Source organism: Cynocephalus volans, chromosome 6 (assembly GCF_027409185.1).
Source record: "Cynocephalus volans isolate mCynVol1 chromosome 6, mCynVol1.pri, whole genome shotgun sequence".
In the NCBI taxonomy this organism is placed as follows: Eukaryota; Metazoa; Chordata; class Mammalia; order Dermoptera; family Cynocephalidae; genus Cynocephalus; species Cynocephalus volans.
The window spans coordinates 117,212,092-117,233,559 of record NC_084465.1 but is presented as its reverse complement, the minus strand read 5'-3'; the positions used below and the strand labels follow the sequence as shown (position 1 = coordinate 117,233,559).

At 42.2% G+C, this 21,468-nt stretch overlaps 1 protein-coding gene across 10 annotated transcripts in view; it reads right to left on the bottom strand.

Annotated features, from left to right (window-relative positions):
• The window catches only part of ARHGAP17 (Rho GTPase activating protein 17), a 79,779-nt gene that overhangs the window by 23,007 nt on the left and 35,304 nt on the right, over positions 1 to 21,468 (bottom strand). For all 10 annotated transcript variants that reach the window (XR_010023844.1, XR_010023845.1, XM_063099207.1 and 7 more), the window contains 11 exons: positions 20,841 to 20,914; positions 18,380 to 18,491; positions 18,086 to 18,162; positions 15,041 to 15,152; positions 12,029 to 12,097; positions 11,789 to 11,870; positions 6,833 to 6,960; positions 5,273 to 5,384; positions 4,625 to 4,706; positions 2,536 to 2,616; positions 608 to 721 (listed from right to left, as the gene is read on the bottom strand). Coding sequence is in view for 8 of the 10 variants with exons in the window: in XM_063099207.1 (XP_062955277.1) it covers positions 608 to 721; positions 2,536 to 2,616; positions 4,625 to 4,706; positions 5,273 to 5,384; positions 6,833 to 6,960; positions 11,789 to 11,870; positions 12,029 to 12,097; positions 15,041 to 15,152; positions 18,086 to 18,162; positions 18,380 to 18,491; positions 20,841 to 20,914 (1,043 nt within the window). In the remaining 2 variants the exon portion in view is untranslated. The remainder of the gene's footprint in view (positions 1 to 607; positions 722 to 2,535; positions 2,617 to 4,624; positions 4,707 to 5,272; positions 5,385 to 6,832; positions 6,961 to 11,788; positions 11,871 to 12,028; positions 12,098 to 15,040; positions 15,153 to 18,085; positions 18,163 to 18,379; positions 18,492 to 20,840; positions 20,915 to 21,468) is intronic.

The following is a 21,468-nucleotide window of genomic DNA, read 5'->3' as shown; positions in this document are numbered from 1 at the left end:
ACTCTTATCACCAGACACAGCAGCTGAGGCCAAGGGAAATCTATACCAACTAGTCCTCCTGAACTAATCCTGACCCTCCTAGTCACTTCTAACAATTAGCTGCCCTAGCCCAAGCCCCTCTGTCTTGTCATGTTTTCACAATTTACTATTTTTTGGAAACACAGTTTATAAAGTGTTCAGCTCTAATTGCTTCTTTCGGTCTTCATTTTTATGGGGGCTCCTATGTACACGTAAAAACCTGTATGCTTTTCTCCTGTGAATCTGTCCTATGTCAACTCAATTCTCAGGCCCAGTCAGAGACTGTAAGAGGGTGGAGGTAAAGTTTTATCACTACAATATCACAGACACTTACACAAATGTTTGTGTATCTTATCACCATACTGTAGCTGTTGAGCTGCCTGACTGTCCAAGAGCTCAGGCACTTTGAGAACTGGGACATCTTTGTGCGACCAGCCTCTGGGACAGCACCCAGCTCACAGCTGTGTTCTGAGAATGTCAGCTGAAGTGCATTGTAAACTAGAATGGGTATCTTAAGTTATATTTCTATTTGTCCTATTGGGTGGAAAGAAGAAATTAAATTAATATGATATTCAGAAAGAGTACTTACCCTTCATTTTTGGCCCATAGCAGGTTAGGCCCTAACACAATTGCAATGTTGCTGGGAGTCATTTTATTGATGTCACTGGTCTGAGCAAGCTTTGCGAGGAACTTGATTAAATACCTGTGAAACACAAGAGAAGAGGAAGGCACCTCCTCTAAAATACTTGCAGGAATATGCTCTTACTGCCCAGGTGCTCAATCTCAGATTGCTCAGAGCTAACTTCAGAGTGTTACTAAATCAGAATCTGGCTTAGGTGAAGCATTTTACATGTTCCTTGTGTTCTTAATTTCAAAGAATAGATTAGTTGGGGCTTGGAAGAAGAAAATAGCTCAAATGTAGATCTCAAAGATTCAACCTACATTTGCTGTACATTTTGAATCCATTTCTCATTTATGTCTTATCTATGCTACCCCTAATTAAATTACAATGTGATTAATACTGGGCCTGATATATTTTTAATACAAATATAATTTTTAAAAAATAGAAGCATAGGTATATTGCTTAAAGAAAACTGTATTTGATATTGCTTTATGTTGTGATTATGAAAATATCCAATCTATCCTATAGATACACTCTTTTATGTCTATATATAGTAGTATGAAAGCAAACAATTAAGAACCCAACCATATGCAACGGGGCACTGGTTAAATAAATTACAACATATCCATACAGTGGCATACAGTGCAACTGTAAAAAATTACTATGTACCACCATGGCAAAAACACTAAGATGTTAAGCCAAAAAGGCAAGAAGGAGAACGAGGCATACAATATACACTACCATTTGCTTTACAAAAAAAGCAGGTGGGTAACAGAGAAAAAGAAATGCATGCGCATTGGTATATGTGAATATAATTGCTTATATATGCATCAACTCTTGCTGAGAGGATATATAAGAAACTATAAACATTGGCTGCTTCTCAGGAGAGGAACTAGGTGGCTGGTGGACAGGAACAGGAGAGAGATTTTTTATTCTACACCTTCTGAGTTTTGAAACATCGGAATGCACTCCCTATTCAAAAAACAATACAAGGTAAAAATTTTAGAGTAAAATAAACAAAATGAAAGGCCCAATCCCACGTACTGAGAAGTATAATGAGATCCCACCATAATACATTAAACAGATTAAAAGTATCTGCAATTCCAAGCTGGGTGTGTTAAACTAATCAATGAGGGACACTGTAACTACCTTCCACTCATAGGCAAGGTTGACACTTAAGGTATTAAAGGAGAATATTTAGGTTAGCTTAGTGATAGAGCCCAAAACTGAATTTAAGGTCAGGTAACAGAGCAGACATACCACCTGTAAAGTGTTTGTGGTTTCTGACCACGTCCTCCTAGAACATCTTCTTTGTTTGCTTTTAAATGACTTTATTCCTTGGGGGCACGTTTTCCCCTCTTCCCTATGCTTCTTCAAAGTCACATTTTAAGTCAAAGGGAAAATAGAGGTTAAATTCCAAAAGTTTGTCCCATGGTAAATTTTCTTAGAAAAACAGGTATTACATAAAGTAATATATACACTCTATTCTTTGAAATTGTATTTAGTAGGATGATTTATGCTCTATGTACAAATAAATTCTGTTGCATATATGAAAGATATTACAGAATGTGCAACTATTAATTTGCCTTTAATATACTGGACAATTCAGATTCTGAACTTTTCAGAGTCACCCAAACTTTTCCCAAGAATGTTTTGCTAGTAGCTGCAGTGCTAAGTGATGAGACAACTTGTGCACTGATGCCACACATGATTCTGGTACTTTGGTGCATCACAATGATACGCATCAAATCCCACCCCAGCAGCCCCGAACTATTCTCCAATGTATTTTTTTTAATGTGTCAAGTATGCTTGAATTAAACTGGGGATTAAACCTATCTTCACTCCAGAGTCATTGCAGCTTTGTGGCTTAATTTACAGCAGCCAATCATACATACCTAAAGTTAATAAAATTTTGTGGTGGCAACTTCTGACATGTTCTCCATAAATCTTGAAGTTTTTTGTCTTGCTCTTGCACACTAAGAAAAAAATTTTTATGCATAATGATTTATTAAAATGTATTTTACTAATACCTATGTTAATACACTACATTTACAGTGATGCCTCCATGTGACAGAGAAAGCACAGTTCAGAAACAGCACACATCTCAGGAATAAACAGCTTTGGAGTCAAATACCAATGAACTCATTATTTATCTAAGAGCAGTTAGTTAACTTCACCAATCTCCTGATTTGCAAAACAGGAAAGAATGTTGATTCTGCTGACTGATTTTGAGGCTCAGCGGCATAACCATGCAAAACCAACTAGACCAATGCTTGGCACACAGGAGACAAGACACCACTACAAATTCTATCTAGAATATGTGTATATTGATGTACGGCTTCACTGAGGCCAACTCAGTTGCAGATCTGGTGGCCAGGTTCCTAGGCACCCTGACCGCTGGCTTTTTCCTTGCTCTCAACACTGCTCCAGGCCCCAGATCTAGAAGCCCCTTCCTATTGTGAAACAATTACTGGAGCTCTTGTACTATACAATTTCGATGAACAAACTTTCAGAGACACAAACAAGGCACAGAGCAGATCCTGTAGAGCAGGATCCACTCTCCACTAGGAGAAGTGTTAGAAGTTGCCTACACAGTACTGTTCTGGACTTGAAACATCCTCCAGAACTGAACCACTCTGGAGAGTTACAGATAGGGGTTAAACACAATTATCCTTTAGAGGCCAGCCAATGTACCACCGGGATAGAGGCCTACACTCACATTTCTCAACTACAGAATCAATACGCAGACAGACAGACACCTTTTACAAGCTTATTTCCTCACAGGGAAGAGGTAAGGAGTCTCAGAACAGACAGAGTGAAAGAATCCCACAACCCTCCCCTACCTGGCCCTGACTGCTGGGTTCCATTTAGACAAATGCTATAAACATCGATATTTACAGCAGGCTGGGCCCAGGTTGGGTTCCAGAATACAACAATGACCAAGAACTTGTCTCTGAACTCAAAAACCTCACCATATACCAAGGACAAAGTCTCTCACTCCTCAATTACAGCAAAAAGCTCAAATGCAAACCCATGGTTAAAGCGACAAAGGATGGAGTCATATCCCGCTTTTGGAAACAAACAGCTTACATCTAATCGTGGCCTGTCTGATAAGAAGAGGTGACGGTACCTGCCGGTGTGGGAAGGGGACAGATGCAGAAGTGAGGCTTGTTCCTCCTCCCTTAGGAGTGAGGAATTAGTCCCTTCAGAGAGAAACTGAGTCAGAACCAGGAGGGAAAAGGCAACAAGGAGGCCGGCTGGCCGGCCGGCTGAGGAGAAGCCTCTAGACTTTTCAACAAGGCTGTCCTGCTTAAAACCAACTACTAGACAGACCAAAGCTGGGGACGGAGGTGAAGGGACAAAGAATAGGAACAGGGCCTTTGGGTCTGGGTCTGAATTCTAGCTCTGCCAATCACTTGCTACTACCTTGGCCCTGTTCCTTCCCAAGCCTCAGTTTCCTCACCTGTAAAATGAGGATAACAGCAACATATGCCTTTTATAACGTTAACTGAGGATTACAGGAGGTGATGGGTGTAAAGATTAGTACAGTACTTAGCACACAGTAAATGCTCAGTAAACATTAACTATTAACTATGTCACCGTTATATGATTGCACAGCTGAGTCTGCACACAGCTCCACAGGCACTGGTCAGTAGGACACTTATCCTAGTTACATAACCCCCTTCAGTATAAAGAGGGTTTGGGACCAGCCAACCATTAATGTGGGTGACATTATATGTCTTCATCCATATAAATCACACAAACTCAAACCAGTGCATAAGCAGTGACCTTCCCACACTAATAATTATAATACTCAATATTTTCACTCTAAACGTAAAAAAGAACTGGTACAACACACATTATTTTAAAAATATACTATTTTGATGTTATTTTATGATCCCTGAAAATGAAATGATTTACTAATGGGGCACGATATGACACCATTTCCTTTAACTTTTAAAACTGTGTGTTATTTAAACTTACCTTGCAACTTGTGTCCATTCTTCATACAGATTAAAAGTCATCAATGGTTCAGGCAACTCCCGTAAATAGGACTTCAAAGCACCTGAAATCATCAACATTCTTTTTGAGTATGAAAAGGGCTATGGCTCAGAATCTCAGGACATATTATTTTGCTAATTGAAATTATCTCCATTACAGTCTTCCAGGGTATATAAAACAAATTCTAATTTGGCAGGAGTGGTTAGAGAATGAAATGCTCATTAAAGCAAATTCATCCCTTGCAAAAATATATTGAGAGGTCAAAAGAAAATAAAATTAGCTTTAAAGCCATCCTCTTAACAGGCATCACTTCTTCTAGTAGATCTGGATTTTGGATCTTAAGGTAGATCTGGATTTTGATATGCAGATATCAAGATATCTGCATAATAAGCTACTTTCACCTTTACTTAATAATCAGGAAAACAAAAAAAAGACAAAAAAAGGAATAGAAAGGATGGATGTGTGTGTGTGCATTATATTACACACTAAGGACATTTATCAGGACACCATTTCAGTTTTGTCACTTGAGCATATAATTAAAAGTGGATCTTTAACTGATGGTCTGTGTGAGACAGGACTCGTCCACCACCTTGAGAGTGACTGGATGTGCAGATGCTCCTTGGAGCTCACCTGCTACAGCATGGGGGTCTGAGTAGAACTCATCCAGGTGAGAAGTAGAACAGTCTAAAGCGGCTTTCAGTTTCTTTAACTTGGAGGCCCCAGCCCCAATTCGGAAAAGGCCCTAAAGACAATGAAAAGCCATTAGCACCAAGTGCAAGTTTTGAGTCTGACACTGAGCATCAGTGTGGTCTGATGGAGGGGACCCCTCCCCACTTCCCCGACTTCGGCACCCCTATCCATCTATGAGAGCAGTGATTGCTACAGATTTTCTAAATTTAGGATTTAAATTTTAAAACAAAAAAAATTTTTTAAAATATATATGTATATATTTAAAAAAGGACACCTCAAGAAAAATTGTTAGACTAGGCTGCTAGTCACTTTCATTAACTGCTCTAAATGTTACTTAGGAAAAGGAGAGAAAACCACATGCAGGGCCAACCAAGGGAGGCAGGATAAGAAGGATACTGGACCAGGATTTAAAAGACTTGGGCTTTAAGAAAATTAATCTAGGAGGGTTTCTTGACCTCAGCACTACTAACATTTTAGGCCAGATAAATCTTTGTGATGGGGGCTGTCCTGTGCACTGTAGCACGTTTAGCAGCATCTCTGGTCTATGCCTACCAGATGCCAGTAGCAACTCTGCCCTCTTCAGTTTTGACAATTGAAAACGTCTCCAGACTTCTCTTGGGAGCAGAACTGGCCCCAGATGAGCACTGACCCAGGCTCTTAGAAGTTGAGGCCACATTGTTGGGGACGGGGGGCGGTGACTGGAAGCAAACCCTCAGAAGGCTTCTAGTGTGTGCCTTAATGTGGGTGCTGATTATATGGGTGGGTTTAGGCTGCAGAAATTCATCCAGCCGTTCAACTATGATATGTACACTTTTCTATATGTGTGTTATGCTTCAACAAAAAGTTTTAAAAAGGAAAAAAAAAGATTTTCTTTTTCTTTTTTTTGTCTTTTTTGTGACTGGTAAGGGGATCACAACCCTTGGCTTGGTGTCGCCCACACCGCACCGACCATCCCTACATAGGATCTGAACCCGCGGCGGGAGCGCCGCTGCACTCCCAGCACCGCTGCACTCCCAGCACCGCTGCACTCCCAGCGCCGCACTCTCCCGAGTGAGCCACGGGGTCAGCCCCAAAGAAAAGATTTTCATTTTGATTCTGGCTCTGCCCCAGCATGAACTCCCTGTGTGCTGACTTCCTTTTGTATACAAGAAGAATAATGAGAACTGCCCTGCCTGGTTCATGGGTATTTTTTGGGTAAAGTATACCAAAAAATAAAGTATGTAAATGCTCCCCCTCCCCCCATTTCACAATACTACACAAATGTAAGATTCTTTCTATAGATGCTTGCTATTAAAAACTACGGCTCATGGAAGCTCTGGTCTGCTCATGGAATCTATTGTCGCAAGTCACAACCAGAGTTTAAAATGCAACAAACAAAAGTTTGAAAGCCACCAAACCGACAGTGGTTGTGTGATAAAGGTGGGGCAGGGGGCATTCTGCTCTGGGCAGGGGAAAGGGCACGGAGATGTAGTAGTACACAGGATCCTGAAGTGGCCTCACCTCCTCCTTCATGCCCGTCTCCAGGAGCATCATGACACAGGCTTCGATGGGCAGCGCAATCTCGCGCCCGCTGCGCTTCAGGTGTTCTTCCAAAGGAGTCCCGAAGGCTGGCTTTTCTGCCCACTTATCTAGAGCAGCAAACCATGCAGTGAGATACCTGACAACCTCGCACATCACCAAGTAGTTTTCTCCCCAAACCATCAAAGGGGATTTTCTAGCAGACAGGTAGCTGAGGATTTGGGAAAAGGGGAAACATCTGTTCTGTTCACTTCCATTATTTACCATTTACTGGAGCACAAACTATGTGCCCGGCTGGGGCGTTTATGTGTGAAACAGAAACCCTGAGCACACCCACATAGCACCTAGCGTGAGCTGAGCAGCAGAAGCTGCAATGGGGCTCCTGCACCTGCGCGAGGAGGGCTGACTTGCCCTAAAACAGGTTTCATCTGCGCGTGCTGTTTCCAGAGAAAAGAAATTTATTCTAGCCATGCAAAGCAGCACTGGCCTTCTAGCTAGAGGACAAGAAACAGACTCCTTCCATGTGGAAATGGAAATAATCTCTTAAAATTGTAAACATGAGTCAAGAACTTGTCATACAAGACTGGAGACGATCAACGTGAATTTATGTCAGGTTCAACATCTCCAGGACATGCAGTGGGTCAGAATGCCACATCCCCAAACAGGTCCCAAAAGCTTCTGAGAAGAAAAAAATGCAGTATCTGCAGCCCCAAAGCAGCTTAGGCTGAAGGCCACGCTGACAGCAGTGAAGCAATATTTTCTATTACTTTCAGATCATATGCCCCGCTTCCGCCCACAGAGGATTTGAGGCGGCTTAGCAGAAGTACACACAGTAAAGCAGTAAAAGAGAAAGAAGAAAAGGGATCTATTAGAGTAAGGAGCATTCGGTTGGGTCTGGCTGCCTGTGGGAGCTGCAGAGATCCAGAACTATCTGAGCAGCACCCAGAAGCAAGGCCAGCAGGTGAGAAACAATCCAGGGAGAAACTCTTAACTCTTCCCAGCAAGAGGAAGGGCTTGAGTCCTTCTCAGCACCTTTGATGGACACTCATCCCTGAGCCACTTTACTGTCAGAAAGCTGGGTTTGAAGAAGGCAACATATACTCTCGTGCGCCCTCTTATTCTCTCCCTACATCACAGCAGGTGTACAGGGCCCATCACACAATAGGCACATAGAGGAAAGAAGAAAAATAAAATCCCACAAAATCCACAGACCTGAGAGCTTGTAAAAAGTTAAGAACTGATGGAAAGAGCGAGTGGGTAAAGGCTGAAGAAAGGAGGAGAGAAAGAGAGGCAGTAGACAAAAGCCAAGAGCAGGTGGCTCATCACTCGCAAAATTCTGGCCTGGCCCCACCCAGTGGAATTTCTAATAGAAACAGCATCCAGAGGCCTGGCCCTTCCCAGAAGACAGAGCTTCCTGACCATCATCTCAGAGGTCAGATCTTACCTTGAGTACTCTGTCCCTTTTGCCTAAAGCAACAAGTCTCAACACAGGCTAAAAATGGACCCATGAACCTTCCCCTAGAGGATCCTTTGAAATCGCCCAGGGGAATGACACACAACACCTGTCATAGCCCACCACATGCCTAACCCTGCCATGCTGAGAAATGAGCATACTCCAAATCTCTGCTAGAGCTTTCTTGTGCATGCTGAACAGAACATGTCCCACTGTGCACCTTGGTGTAATGTTGGCAGAGGGTGCAAGTGAGACCCACTGACCCAGAGACAAGTCCTAAGGCAAACCCACCCTCGGGCTATGGCCTCTCCAACAACAGACCTACTGTGTGCCCAGCACTGCAGCAGATTCACAAAGTTCATAGAGACTCCCACCCTCGGGATGAGAGCAACCTCATGGTGAAGAAAATACAAGACACATGTGAACGCACAATAGTCATTAACAAGACATGTTTGCTAAGTACTGGCAGATCAGTGGTACAGACAAGAGTCACAAATGCAGTCGTCCACAAGGCATCATGGGTGCACGAATCATGCTGGGAGCATCTGGGGCCAGACCAGAGTTGCCACATAGGCAAGCAGGCCCAGTGTCACCAGATCTCCTGAACTATCAAGAGAATCCAGAATTCAGGATGGTGACATGAAAGCATCTAGTTTTTAAATGATGGCAACTAATTTAAAAAGATAGTTTTCAATGAGATAGGGCTGTTTGTAACTTCTAGTGTAGACTATAAATGCTAGAGCAGTTCAGGAGACAGAGTGTTCACTGTTGCCTGTAGTGTCAGAGAAGACTCCTCAAAGGAAGTGAGCTTGGAGGGGGTCTCATAAGACGGACAGGAATCAAATAGGCCAAGAAATAGGAAAACACATCTTGTGGAGGGTTATAAGCCTAGAAAAGACCAGGGATCACGAGTCTGGAATCATATTTTATCTCACAGCTCATACACAGGGCGCTAAGAACGCAGGGAAGAGTGGCCAGCCGGAACAGAGAGGAAGTTGGGCACAGGGCAAGATGGACAGGACCCAGCAACGGGTACATGAGAGGAAAGAGAAGACAGCTCCAGGGTTTCAAACTGCAGCATTCAGAGAAAGGGGGTATATCAAGGAGAAAAGGAGTGAGAAAGAGCAGCTGGTGTGGAGGGAAAAATGGTTTGCTTTTTGAGATAAGTCAAGTTTCAGGTGAGACCCAGGCATCAAAGGAGACTGCCACTGAGGAGGAGGCTGAGAGAGTTAAGATGCAGGTGAGAGGAGAAGCTGTCAGAATGAGGGGACTCCTAGGGAAAGGGGGCGAGAGAGAGAGGAAGAGAGAGAACGCAGGAGCAAGGCCTGGACCTCACAAAAAACTGATGTCTGGGGTGAAGACAGGAATGGAAAAACTGCAGAGTCCGAACAGTGAAAGAAGACAATCATGTGAAATGACAGAAAACATTTTAACAAGGAAGAGATGGCCCAAGCCAATCAAATGCCAGGATCTGACAAGAGGTTGCTGGTCCTTTGGAAACTGCAATGTTTAATTTTGTTTTTAAATAGCAGAGTGATCAGGCGTAGAAACAGGCTGCAGAGGGCTGGGGGGGGGGTGGTGGGAAGGTGGGAAGGAAGTGGAGGTGGCAGGTGGATTTCAAAGAGCTGACCAGAAAACTAAGGAGAAGGAGATGAAATGCAGCTCTATGTTTAGGACAGGTCCCAAGTAACCGTGAGCTGACACATGTGAGACCAGTGTCCCCAGGGGTATGGGGGCAGCGGGGTCAAGTCACACACTTTTCCTATAGTAAGGACACACTGAGTCTTTCTGAAAACAGAGATGAAGACAAAGGAAGAGGAGACAGGGCTAAGATGAGAGGGAGCTACGAGGATAGGCAGAGGGCGAGGGTGGGGCTCCGGCTCAGTGGAGGGGGGACCTTAGAAAGAAAAACAGGTCACACTCCTTCACTGGCTGTTCCCCCCCACCCCCAGCTTTCCTTGTTCCATCCTAAACTCTTCCCTGCCCCCTCCCTACTCCCTATGACTTTCTGACATATTCCCCCAGGGAAAACAGCCATGGGAAAAAAATAGAATGGGAGTTTTAAAAAAAAGGACTCCTAAAAAAATCTAATCTTCTCTTTTTAGTGCTTGTTAGTCAACTCTTCCAAATCAGACTTTAAGACACTCCAACGATAATGTGTACTATTCTGTCTCACGCAGGGCTCAGCCCCCAGTAGGGATCTCATAAATACATATGCTGGGAGCTCTGAGCCTGCCCAGCGAGAGTCTGTCCCTGGGAAGGCTGAACTTTCACCAGCAGCTTCATTCCTTTGCACCGTGACTCAGCACGATCATCTGAGAACTAGGAATTTAGATCATTGAAGAAAGGAAAGGGCAGCTCATCCTATGAAGAATGGCCCAAGTAAATCATTCAAACTAGGTGAGATTGCTGAAGACCTGCCTATGCAGTCAGTCAAGACAGGGAATTTTCTAATTCCATAATTCGAAAGCATTCAGGCACAAAGCCAGAACCCACTAGGACCTCCTGACATCTAGGGGTGAAGAAGTGGCATTCTGGAAGGTGCCAGCATGTGTGCATGCCCACAACACACACCCACACACACACTTGCCTGTTCTCCTTGACAGTCACCCAGTCATCACACTCAGCGCCTGGCCTTGTCCCTTTCAGTTCAAGAGCAATGGTTCTACAGGGAGAACTTTAGTTCCAGATGTCAGGTCTCTACCACAAGCAAAATAGTGTGACAGATTCAAAGACAACAGAACAGTTTTTGCCTCAACAGCTTTTGCAACTCTCTGCCCAGAAATGCTCTGATGGTAAATCAGAGAGAAGTATAATCAAAAGCTCAGGGAGAAAAATAAAAAGCTTTAGATGTCCAACTTAACACTAAACATGAAGGGAAAGCTCAGTCCACTCATAACTTGTGGGTGACATCTGCAACATGCTTAAATGTGGTGGGCAAACTGGTAGTGCTGATAAGAACAAGAGCCTGTGTAAAGACAGAAAAGGGCCTGGAAGAAGTGGCCATGGACTTATGATTCAATCTCACTTATTGCGTGAATGATGATGTGGCACCAGTACTGGCTTGTAAAATTCTCTTTTGGCAAGTCCAAAATACATTCCCTAGAACAGATGCTCTTGGAGTCACAGGGCCAAAATTAAGCCCTATGGAAAAAATAACTGATTTGGACAAGGATAACTAGATGCTACAATTTTTCAAGCTAATGAAAGACAAAAAACATACAGGTAGTCCCCAGAGGGACCAGCTTTCTCTTCAACTGAAGGCTTCAGAAGAACTGAAAATGTTCTATTAGTATGTTAATTTGGGTTTGGAAGAAATTAGAGAATGCAGCAAGAAAGATGAAATTATGCTGGGAAATAGGACCCTCCTAGGTAGAGAGGCTCTGTCCAAAGGAATTGCATGCACAGGAGTCAGGAGGAAGAAGATCAGAGGCAGGAGAGGCAGAGGCAGGAAAGAGCCATCGGCCGCACGCAGATTACGTTACCTTGATGGACTCGCATTTCGGGAAGGGCCTTTTCTAAGACTGCTAACGCTTTTCTATGGTAATCTGCTTGGGCTTCTAATAACTGAGAACAAACCCACATTCAAAAATAAAAGTCACGTTAGCATCAGATGGACACACACAGAACAGCTGAGCAAAACTAAAAATGACATCTTTTGCAAAAAAGCTAAAATGACTCAATTTTTATAATGATTTAACATTCTGTAAAGAGAAGGTGCGTACCGTAACAAAGAATTTGCCGTACTCCCCTTCTCTGGCCATGAAGTTGTACATGTCTGCTGCGAGTTGATCCTGGGTAAGTGGAAGAGAACATATGTCACTGAAGAGGAAAGAGGTGAAAGAAAAACGGCATCTGAGAATATTCTCCATAATCTCTTAGATCAAAAGTGATAGAAACAGCCAAGATGAAATGTCCATCAGCTGACTGCACAATCATACACTGGAACAACAAAAGGAATCAGGAAACTTATTACATGGGTTCACATAGAAAGATTTCCAAGTTATATCATTACTACACCTTGTTATGAAATGACATATAGACCATTATTTTGGTATGTTATCATCTGGATTAAAAAAATACAGGAAAAACGTTTTATTTTTATTGCTGTATTTTAATTTATATATGTATATATGGAAGAAAAAATAAGAAATTAGATAACATTTGCCACCTGTTGGGAGCAGTGGAAATTAGGCCGAAGGAGGAAAAGGGTGGAAGAAAGGCTTCACTTATACTTTTTAATATTTTTTCGTATTTGAGCTAATGTAAATGAATTACTTATACACATTAAATAATTTTTTTAAAAACTGACCAATTAGGAAATTGGATATATGTGTGTGTGTATATATAGTTCCAATTTTCCAATGTACATATTGGAATTTTTTAATATATATTGAAAAATGTATATATATTGGAAATATGTACGTATGGTTGGTTTTTTTAAATAATGCCTTCTATTTCTGGCATCAAGGTACACAGATTAATGTGAAGGCCCTCCCATTTATGATAAACCTGGAAATACCAGTTAGGAGTAACAAACGTTTTTTAGAATAACTGGGAAAGCAATAAAGTATATTCTCTGAGCTCCTCCCACCAAACATTAAAAAAAAGAGAAAAAGAAAAAGAAACAATCAAAAAGCCAGAATGCTAAGCATAAATGGAAGCTGGAGATGGCCTGGGGTTTTCCTGACAATTTGGTAGCCTAGGTGTTTGAGTCATGTGGACAGAAAATGAAGCCTTGGGCCTGGTGACATGAGGAACAAGTACACACACATCACGCATAAAGATAAAATTCCTGAAGAGCTATACCCTTGATGAAGAGGTAGAGTAGAACTAATTCACTCAACAGCATATGGAAATAAGAGGGAAGTCTATGTGTTTTGGATTGAGCTCTGAGTCTGGGGGAGAAAAACCATGCCCATGAGATTTCACAAATACAGACCTGCTTCCATGAGGACTTGAGGTTTCACTTTTTTATACCTGTGGTCCAGGAAACCCCACACTGAGAAAGTTTAATTAAAAATGGACCTTAACTGGCACTACTCTCTGGGGAGACTCTCTCCCAATCCCCAGGAGCCACACAGATAAAGCCCCTCTTAAAATGAGCTCACAGTACAAAATTACAAAACACATAAAGAAACAATCCACAATAAGCCAACTCCACCACTCTCACAGAGAACCTCAGAAAATAGAATTAGCAGAGACTGTTAAAATCAGTATATTTAAAATAATTAAATTAAATAAGAAGCTAGAACAGAATAATGCACTATCAAAAAAGGCAGATTTAAAGAAGTAGAACTTTAGAAATGAAAAATATAGTCAATGAATTGCAAAACTTAATAGTAATTAGTTAAATATCATAAGATACAGCTAAAGAGAGAATCAGTAAAACAGAACTTATATTTGAGAAAATCACCCAGAAAGTAGCATAGAGAAGAAAACATTAAATATTTTCATGAGTTTTTGCCATCTGAAATACTGACAAGCCATAGTGTGGAAGTTGAGAGAAGAGACATCAGTCCACGAGGCACCTGTTAGACTCCTCACATCTCCAGTCAAACTTATGCGCAATAAGTATTCAATGGCGGGATATAGGTTAGACCAGATATAAAGACTGCTGGCTAAATGACACTGGCACAGCTACAACTCTTCTGAATACAAGCCAGTGTGACACTATTTTATTAGAAGCATTTATACGAATATGATCTTTTTTTTTTTTTTTTTTTCGTGACTGGCACTCAGCCAGTGAGTGCACTGGCCATTCCTATATAGGATCCGAACCTGCGGTGGGAGCATCGTTGCGCTCCCAGCGCCGCACTCTCCCGAGTGCGCCACGGGCTCGGCCCTGAATATGATCTTTTTAAACACAAATGCCATGGCATGACTTTGTGAGTTCTACCCTCTACATTATTTTAAACAGTTTACCACAGTTAACTGATCAAGTTTTGCGATCTTGAAAAGTGAATTATAGCGTGAACTGAATAAACTAAAATATAACAACAGTCCTAACACTATCTAGTAGAACTAAGAAATGATTTTTAGAAAATGATGAATAATAAGAGCAGGAAAAGTCTAAGTTGGTGACCCTAAGACTCACCAAAGACCTGTTTCTTTAACACCTCAAATAACATTTAGAATAAACATCTATCTCAATTAATAGAGGCACAGAGAATAAAATTACTCAACCATATAATTAATCTAGAATTTAATTTATTAGATAAAAAGTAAGTTCTATTTCTCCCAAATTACAAACCAATTGGGCTAGCCACATTTTAAAAACAATCCTTCCCTTCCCAATGGATATATGACCAGTTTACTATATATTGAATCTTAAAATATAATAACATTCACTCTAGAAAACCTGTACATTCTATTGATCTATTTTTTTGTCTACTGTGCATTGTTTTAATTGCTGTAACTCTGAGATATGTTTTCCTATGATTTTTTCTCTTTTTCACCTATTCTTTATTTTAAATAAGCTTAGGCATTTTTGTCAGGTTTTAAAAATATCTTACTTGAATTTTTTAAAAATAATGTTTTATTCTGATTATAAAATAATGTAATCTTGGAAAATAAAGAAAAAAGAAGAAAATAAAAACCACTTTTAATATCATTCTGAGTATTCAGATAGAGATTAGGTAAAACTTTAAATAATTTACAATATTTGACTTTTCATGCATCATTTGTAAAAACCAAAAGATTGATGCAAGCATATATTTATTTGAAAATTCTCACACCTTGCACTGTTCTACTTTATTTCCAGCTTCATCCATTTCTTCCTTTAGGGTATCTATTTTTGATGGAGGCCCCTGAAAGTTGGTTCCTGAAGATTTGTGGGCTTGGTTCCATCTGCAAAACAAAGGGGTAGCCAGAATCTGAGAACTTGCTATATATACTCAACCTCATGGAGTCAAGGACTTAACGGAAATGGATCCTTCCCCAAAACTGATTCTACCTGGGATGAGTATCAGTACCTAGGAGGCTAGTTGCTCTTGAGGCTATCCTCTAAGAACAGAAGCAGGCAAAAGCAAGATTAGCTTCCCACCATGACAGGACCCATGCAGTGCTGGGAGTGGCAGTCTTCCCTAAGCATGACCCACCACATCTTGTGTCAGACAACTGCTGGGAAGTAATCCATGGAATCCTGTAGTATCCAGTTATGGAATACTGGACATGAAACCTCTCTTTGCTTTCTGTCTTTGATCTGGAATATTTCCTGTGGCCCTGGGAATCAACTCCTGCTCCTGAGGACTCCTTATGATTCTTCCTACTACCATCTGTGACCTGTGATTACTTTCGGCAAGTAAAAGCCAGAACCTCAATAATGTAGCTATCAATCAATAGCTATGGAAACACTTAAAAAAAAAAAAAAAAGGATTAAACTATAGCAATAGTAGGGAGACAGGTGAAGAATAATAATCTAAAACAATTTTTTTTGTATTTCAAACCTTCTGTTTGAATATGGATATATCTAGCATTGTGGAAAGTTCTAACACTTCAAATTTAAATGTAGGTATTATATAGGTGCAGCATGAAAACCCATGTTAGCAACTTATCAAACTTCCCAGACTCTTCCACTGCCCCCAAACACTAGTTCTACCTCCTCGTGTTCCTAATGTGACACGCTCCTCCACAGCAAGGATGCTGATCACACTGGCGATACCGTGCTGTGGAAAGAACATGGACTCTGGAGTCTGACATGCATAAATTTGAAGCTCAGCTCTGACCTACTTATGACTCTGCTTCTCAGTTGTCTCCTCTGTAACATTAAGATGACAAACACAGTCTGCCTTAGAGACCGTCATAAGGAGTAAAGGAGAGAACACACGTGTGCATGTGTCTGGCATACAATGCATTCTTATTTAATGATGCTATCATTTTCCTCAAGGGAAAAGCCATAGAAATAAGCAAAAATAAAGAAATATTCAACTGCTTCAGTTTCTCCAATACATGCTTTGATTAAGTGAACAAGACCACGAATACAAGATCAAGAATCAGTGTGGAACTTTTCCATGAGATACAGGTACTCAAGATGCAAAATTCCTGGCAGACAAACATCTGTAACATTGCTTAACCAACTCCAGTAAGGGAGCATTCACGGCCTTGTTTAATTAGCCATTAGAACATTCTTCCTTCTCTTGAGCAAAAATGTGCCTCAAGGTGGCCTGCACTCCCTGGCTCTGTCACACAAGATTCTAATCACACAAGTACACGTGACAAGGAGACAGTGGATTTTGCTGCCAGAATCCCAACTCTGCCATTTATTATCTCTAGGGCAAGTTGTACAGATAATATATCGGGTAACTCCCTTCTCTGTACACGTCTCCTCTAAAAAGTACGGGACGTTACATCCACCCTACCCCGTTCCCTCTCCGACTTGTGTCGAGGGGCCTCTGCATTCAGTGTCCAGCACAGAGTCAGACACACATTAGGCACCCAACTGATGAAAACACAGATAAGCAGATGAACAGGGACTAGGGGAAGAATCCAGTGATGTGACATGGACTGTGCGTGCCTCAATACCTGCCATATGGCAAGTGCCCAGTAAGTGACACTTCCTGTTACTAGATAATTGCGCTATTATCATTTTTTACCATGTGTGAATTCCTAGATGTACCCTTCATCGCCTCCACACTTCTTAAATCAGGACACATCTTAATGACTGATTTGTACATTTAACGGACTGGTGTTTCTTTCTTTCTCCCAAGTAAGCTGATATTCAATCAGTGATGCAGCTAATACTCAACGGCGTCTTAGAAACAAGAAAACGTGGTATTTCTCCAGCCATTTTCTAAATCTGTGATGAAAGCATCTGACATAGAAGAACTCAATAAATGATAGCGTATCGCCATATATTGGTCAAACAAATAATCGTATCTTCTTCACAGAACTGTAATAAAGATGAAAAGATCTGACAGAGCAAGGATCTGCAAAGTCACCTGTTTTGTAAGTAAAGTTTTACAGGAGCACAGCTTCTCTCACCCCTTCACACATTGTCCATGGCTGCTTTTATGTTAAAACAGCAGAGCTAAGTAGTTACAACAGGGGCCATCTGGGTCACAAAGCTGAAAATGTCTACTATCTGGCCCTTTACAGAAGTTTGCCAACGCTTGTGATAAAGTATGAGAAAGGACAGGGCCAGTGGTGGCTGCTTCCCTATTTGCAATTGTCACACGCCTGAGAAGGCAGCCAGGGAAGTCACTGATAAACACTCCATCAGGACAGAGCTCAGGTGGTAGTCCTGTCAAGAATGTCTGCAGACTCCACTGCGGACATCAGTCCACAGTCAGCAGCCCCCAGCTTTGGTTACTCAGGTTTATATGAGCTCCTCTGTGAGCGCGGCATCTCTTGCCTGTGAAGGGGAATTACAAGCACACAGGGTTTGTGACACGGGGGGACTCTCAGGAGCTGTTAGGGTCATAGATCTGTTTATTCCTACACTCCTGTCCCAGGAGCTGAACTCTGAGAACTGTCCACCACCATCTCCTCTCCCATTAAATACACTAACTCGTTTTTCTTGTTTTTTTTTCTGTTTCCTTTCACTGCTGGCTCACTAGGAACAGGATGTTCCAACAACATCCCCTCTGCCACATTTGGGAGAAAGAGGCCTAAAGGAGGGATAGGCAGGCTGTGACCTGCTCTGTGGGTCAAGTACGTGAATTTGTGACAACTTCCATTTTGTCCACTCAGTGGTCTTTCTCTTGTCCTTGGTGGGATGTTGATGGTTACTGGGGATGTGACATGATATTACATTACTGGTTATTTTCACAGCTTGACCTTACCTAGCTCTGACTGAATCCCAGTCTAACACCAACTTAGCGAGCTGTTTCCTCTGTTTCTGGATGTTGGGAATCTCCACCTAGAAGAAAGAACATACCAACTGGGATGTGCTTTGGAGTTTTAGCTTAGCATTTTAAGGTGCAATAATTATTTACAAATGTTTTTCTTTAGGGCAAAGGATTTTGTACCCTCAATTTATGTTAAAGCCACTTACTACTGGTGACATTTTAGACGCAGGTGCACCACCCACCCCCACCACTCTCAGCTATTCTACACTGATCAGTGCAAGCACCCACCTCTGCTACGCCATAGAGAGGGTCCACGATCTCTTTCTCAATGAAGACCTCATGCTGAGAGAGCTCGAGGGCCAGCTGATTCTCAGCTTCTCCGCACGTCTCCAGCATCTTCCTTTAAAAACAAGACACCCAACAACAACAGATACTCATGAGGTCAGGCACGAGACAGTCACGCTGATGCAGTTTTGCTTAATGTATGATGGCAACACATCGGGGTGCTACCCAGGAGAGCCTTAAAAACATTACATGTTTAGGGCATCACCTAAAATGTGAGTCCACACGTCTGTGCTTCAAAACGAAAATGACTGTCTCAGGCATGGCCCTTGCTTGCGTGGGGGGATGTGTATGAATGGTGAGGTGGATACTTACTCGAGAATTAGGTTCTCCCCAGAGTCCAGTGGTTTGAGGACAAGAGTAAGTGGTAAAAATGCAAAAACTGGAAATGTTTATTTCATGAATCTTTTCTGAAGGGGAAGAGAAAAGACCAAACCTAGAGAACCAAGAGAAGATTTACTTAAATGTGTGTGTGTGTCTGTGTATGTGTCTGTAATACATATATCTAAAAGACAGATGGAAAGAAGAAATACAAAGAAAAATTTCTGAGGCAGAAGATGTGAAGTTGTCGGTTGACTCTCCTGCCCTCCACCTTGAAGAAACACATGTCTCAGACCCTTTGCTTCTCTGGTTCATCACCCGTGGATCAAGTGACTGTCGGTCCCCTCACAGGCCACTGGTCTTTATTCTGAATTTCAACGTCCTTCCCTGCCCTTGCCTGTCCCTTTATTACACGGGCCTTCAAGAAGGCTCCACAATCCCATGCTAGATCAGTTTAACAATTATTTGTTGCCTCTATATTCTTGATGAAGTGGTGCTAAATTCCCATTCTAAGCCAGAAAAGGCAAGAGAGGAGAGCCTTCCACTTAAAACTTCGGACACCAACTTCTCCCTTTTTCACCTGAACTCTAAATGATACCAATAAAAAAATTTTAAAAAAAGAATTAGGTTCTCAAATCAGGTGAAAACCCAATGATCTCAAAATACCATGAAAATCTTTTAAGTCATACGTAAAGTTCATTACATGTTGTTTGATGTCTGCTAGCGAGTCCAGCCACAGCTTGTTTCTCCCAGAGTTAACACAAACGGCTGGTTTCCTGCTGTGCAGACAAGGCAGCTGGCTAGCATTTGAGGACCACATGACATGAACACCACACTTCCTTTCATTTTCCTGTGGACATACAGCTGATGTCGCACAAAGTGCATGTGGAAGTGATGCCACTCCACTGTCTCTGTCCTGCCCTCTCTCCTTTCCTCCTCGCCCTGCCCCTTGCACTCTCCATGGGGTTCTTTTACACTAGAAATGTGTGTGGTGCTGGTATGAGGGGGGCCCTGGTGTCATTAAGAGCATGTTCTCTGGCACCCAGCTGCCCGAGTGTGAATACAAGCTTTGCTAATTTCCCAGCTGTGTGCTCTTAGGCAATGTCCCACCCTCTCTGTTGTTGATTTCCTCATCTGTGAAATGGGAGCATTACTATTACTTCCCTCCTAGGCTGTTGTGAGGACTGAGTGGGCTATGATGGGAAAGGATTTAGGACAGTTCCACACAAAGCGTCACTCTGGTGTGATGAGGATGGCAGCAGTGTGAAGAGGTACAAATGTGGAAACACACCTGGGCTGGAGGGAACAGGATGCCAGCATGTGAGTACATGCTGCCCTCCTCCCAGGCCAGTGCCCCAACTATGGGAGCATGGACAAGCAAAGGAAGGGTGAGGGGTGGCAGGAAACCATTCTCCTTCAAAGAATGAAGGGAGGACTGTAGATCCCAGGCTGAGAAGTCCAAAGGCTGTGCCCAGCTGGGAAGCAGGGTCCATGTCACAGAGGGACAGGGCAGCCAGGATGAAAGCACACCAGCCTCGCTAGAGAAGCAGGTGGAAGGAAGGGCAGACCTGCTCTCTCATAATGAAAACAGCTTTATTATTATATTTTTTTATTATGTAAATATGTACCTATTGTTAAAAAAAAATCCAAATAATTCAGAAAACACACTCTCTTGAAACAACCACCACTGACATTTTGGTAACCACCCTTAAAGGAAGTGACTCTTAAGGACTAAAAGACTGGTCACAGAGTTTAATAAATCTGAGTCAACACCTGAAACAGGGAAGGGACCAGCTCTTTATATCCAAGTTTAGGGGAATAAACATTGACCCTATCAATAACTCGTGTTACCGGCCCTTTCCACCATCAAACTCCAGCCTCCTACGAAAAGAGGGATTCTCCAGCAACCCAGTGGCCTTGACCCCAGTTTCTCTCACGGAGTCTGAGCCGTTCTCCTGGGGGATGAGTCACACCGTCATGCTCACAGTACCTCTGGTCCCAGAGGTGGCTGCCATGCACACGCCCCACCCCACCCACGTCCACCAACCCACAGGGCACTTGGCTCTCTGAAAGCAATGACTCTTACCCCAGGAGAGAGTCTTCTAGTTGAGCTGATGCTTCTTGCATATTCTGAGCGAGAGCTGTTAGCGGGAGTTTTTTCTGGAAAGCAGAAAACAGTGTGTTTTTTATTATTATTTGATACCATTTTTCAAGGAGGGTTCCATGGTGTAATGGTTAGCACTCTGGACTCTGATACCATTTTTCAATGACCTGCTTCAGATCATCAATTGATTTCTCCCTCTAGGTAAACCGCACAGGTAAGAGCCTGTCTGGGTTCACATTGTAGTCTCACAGGTATGAGTTGTGTGACAGTCTGTGTCTCACTTTGGGGCTGTATGTTAACTAAAGGAGACTTTCAACGTCAAGTGCCTAGTGCATGGTAAGTACTCAGTAAATGTTAGCTACTACTGTTATTGCTGTTGCTGTTACAATTACATTAGTTAATCAAGTGCATACTACATCCCAGGCACTGGGGACATAAGACATAGACCCTGCTGGCTAAATGATTATCACCATTATCAGTAAATGAAATAAATTGCTCAGTTTCAAGACCTTTTGCTGTTACACTCAAACTGGGTCTTACATTGGCTATAATCCTAAAATTTAGCTTTAATTAAATATCTAAAAATATCTAGCTAAATATCCAAAAAGGT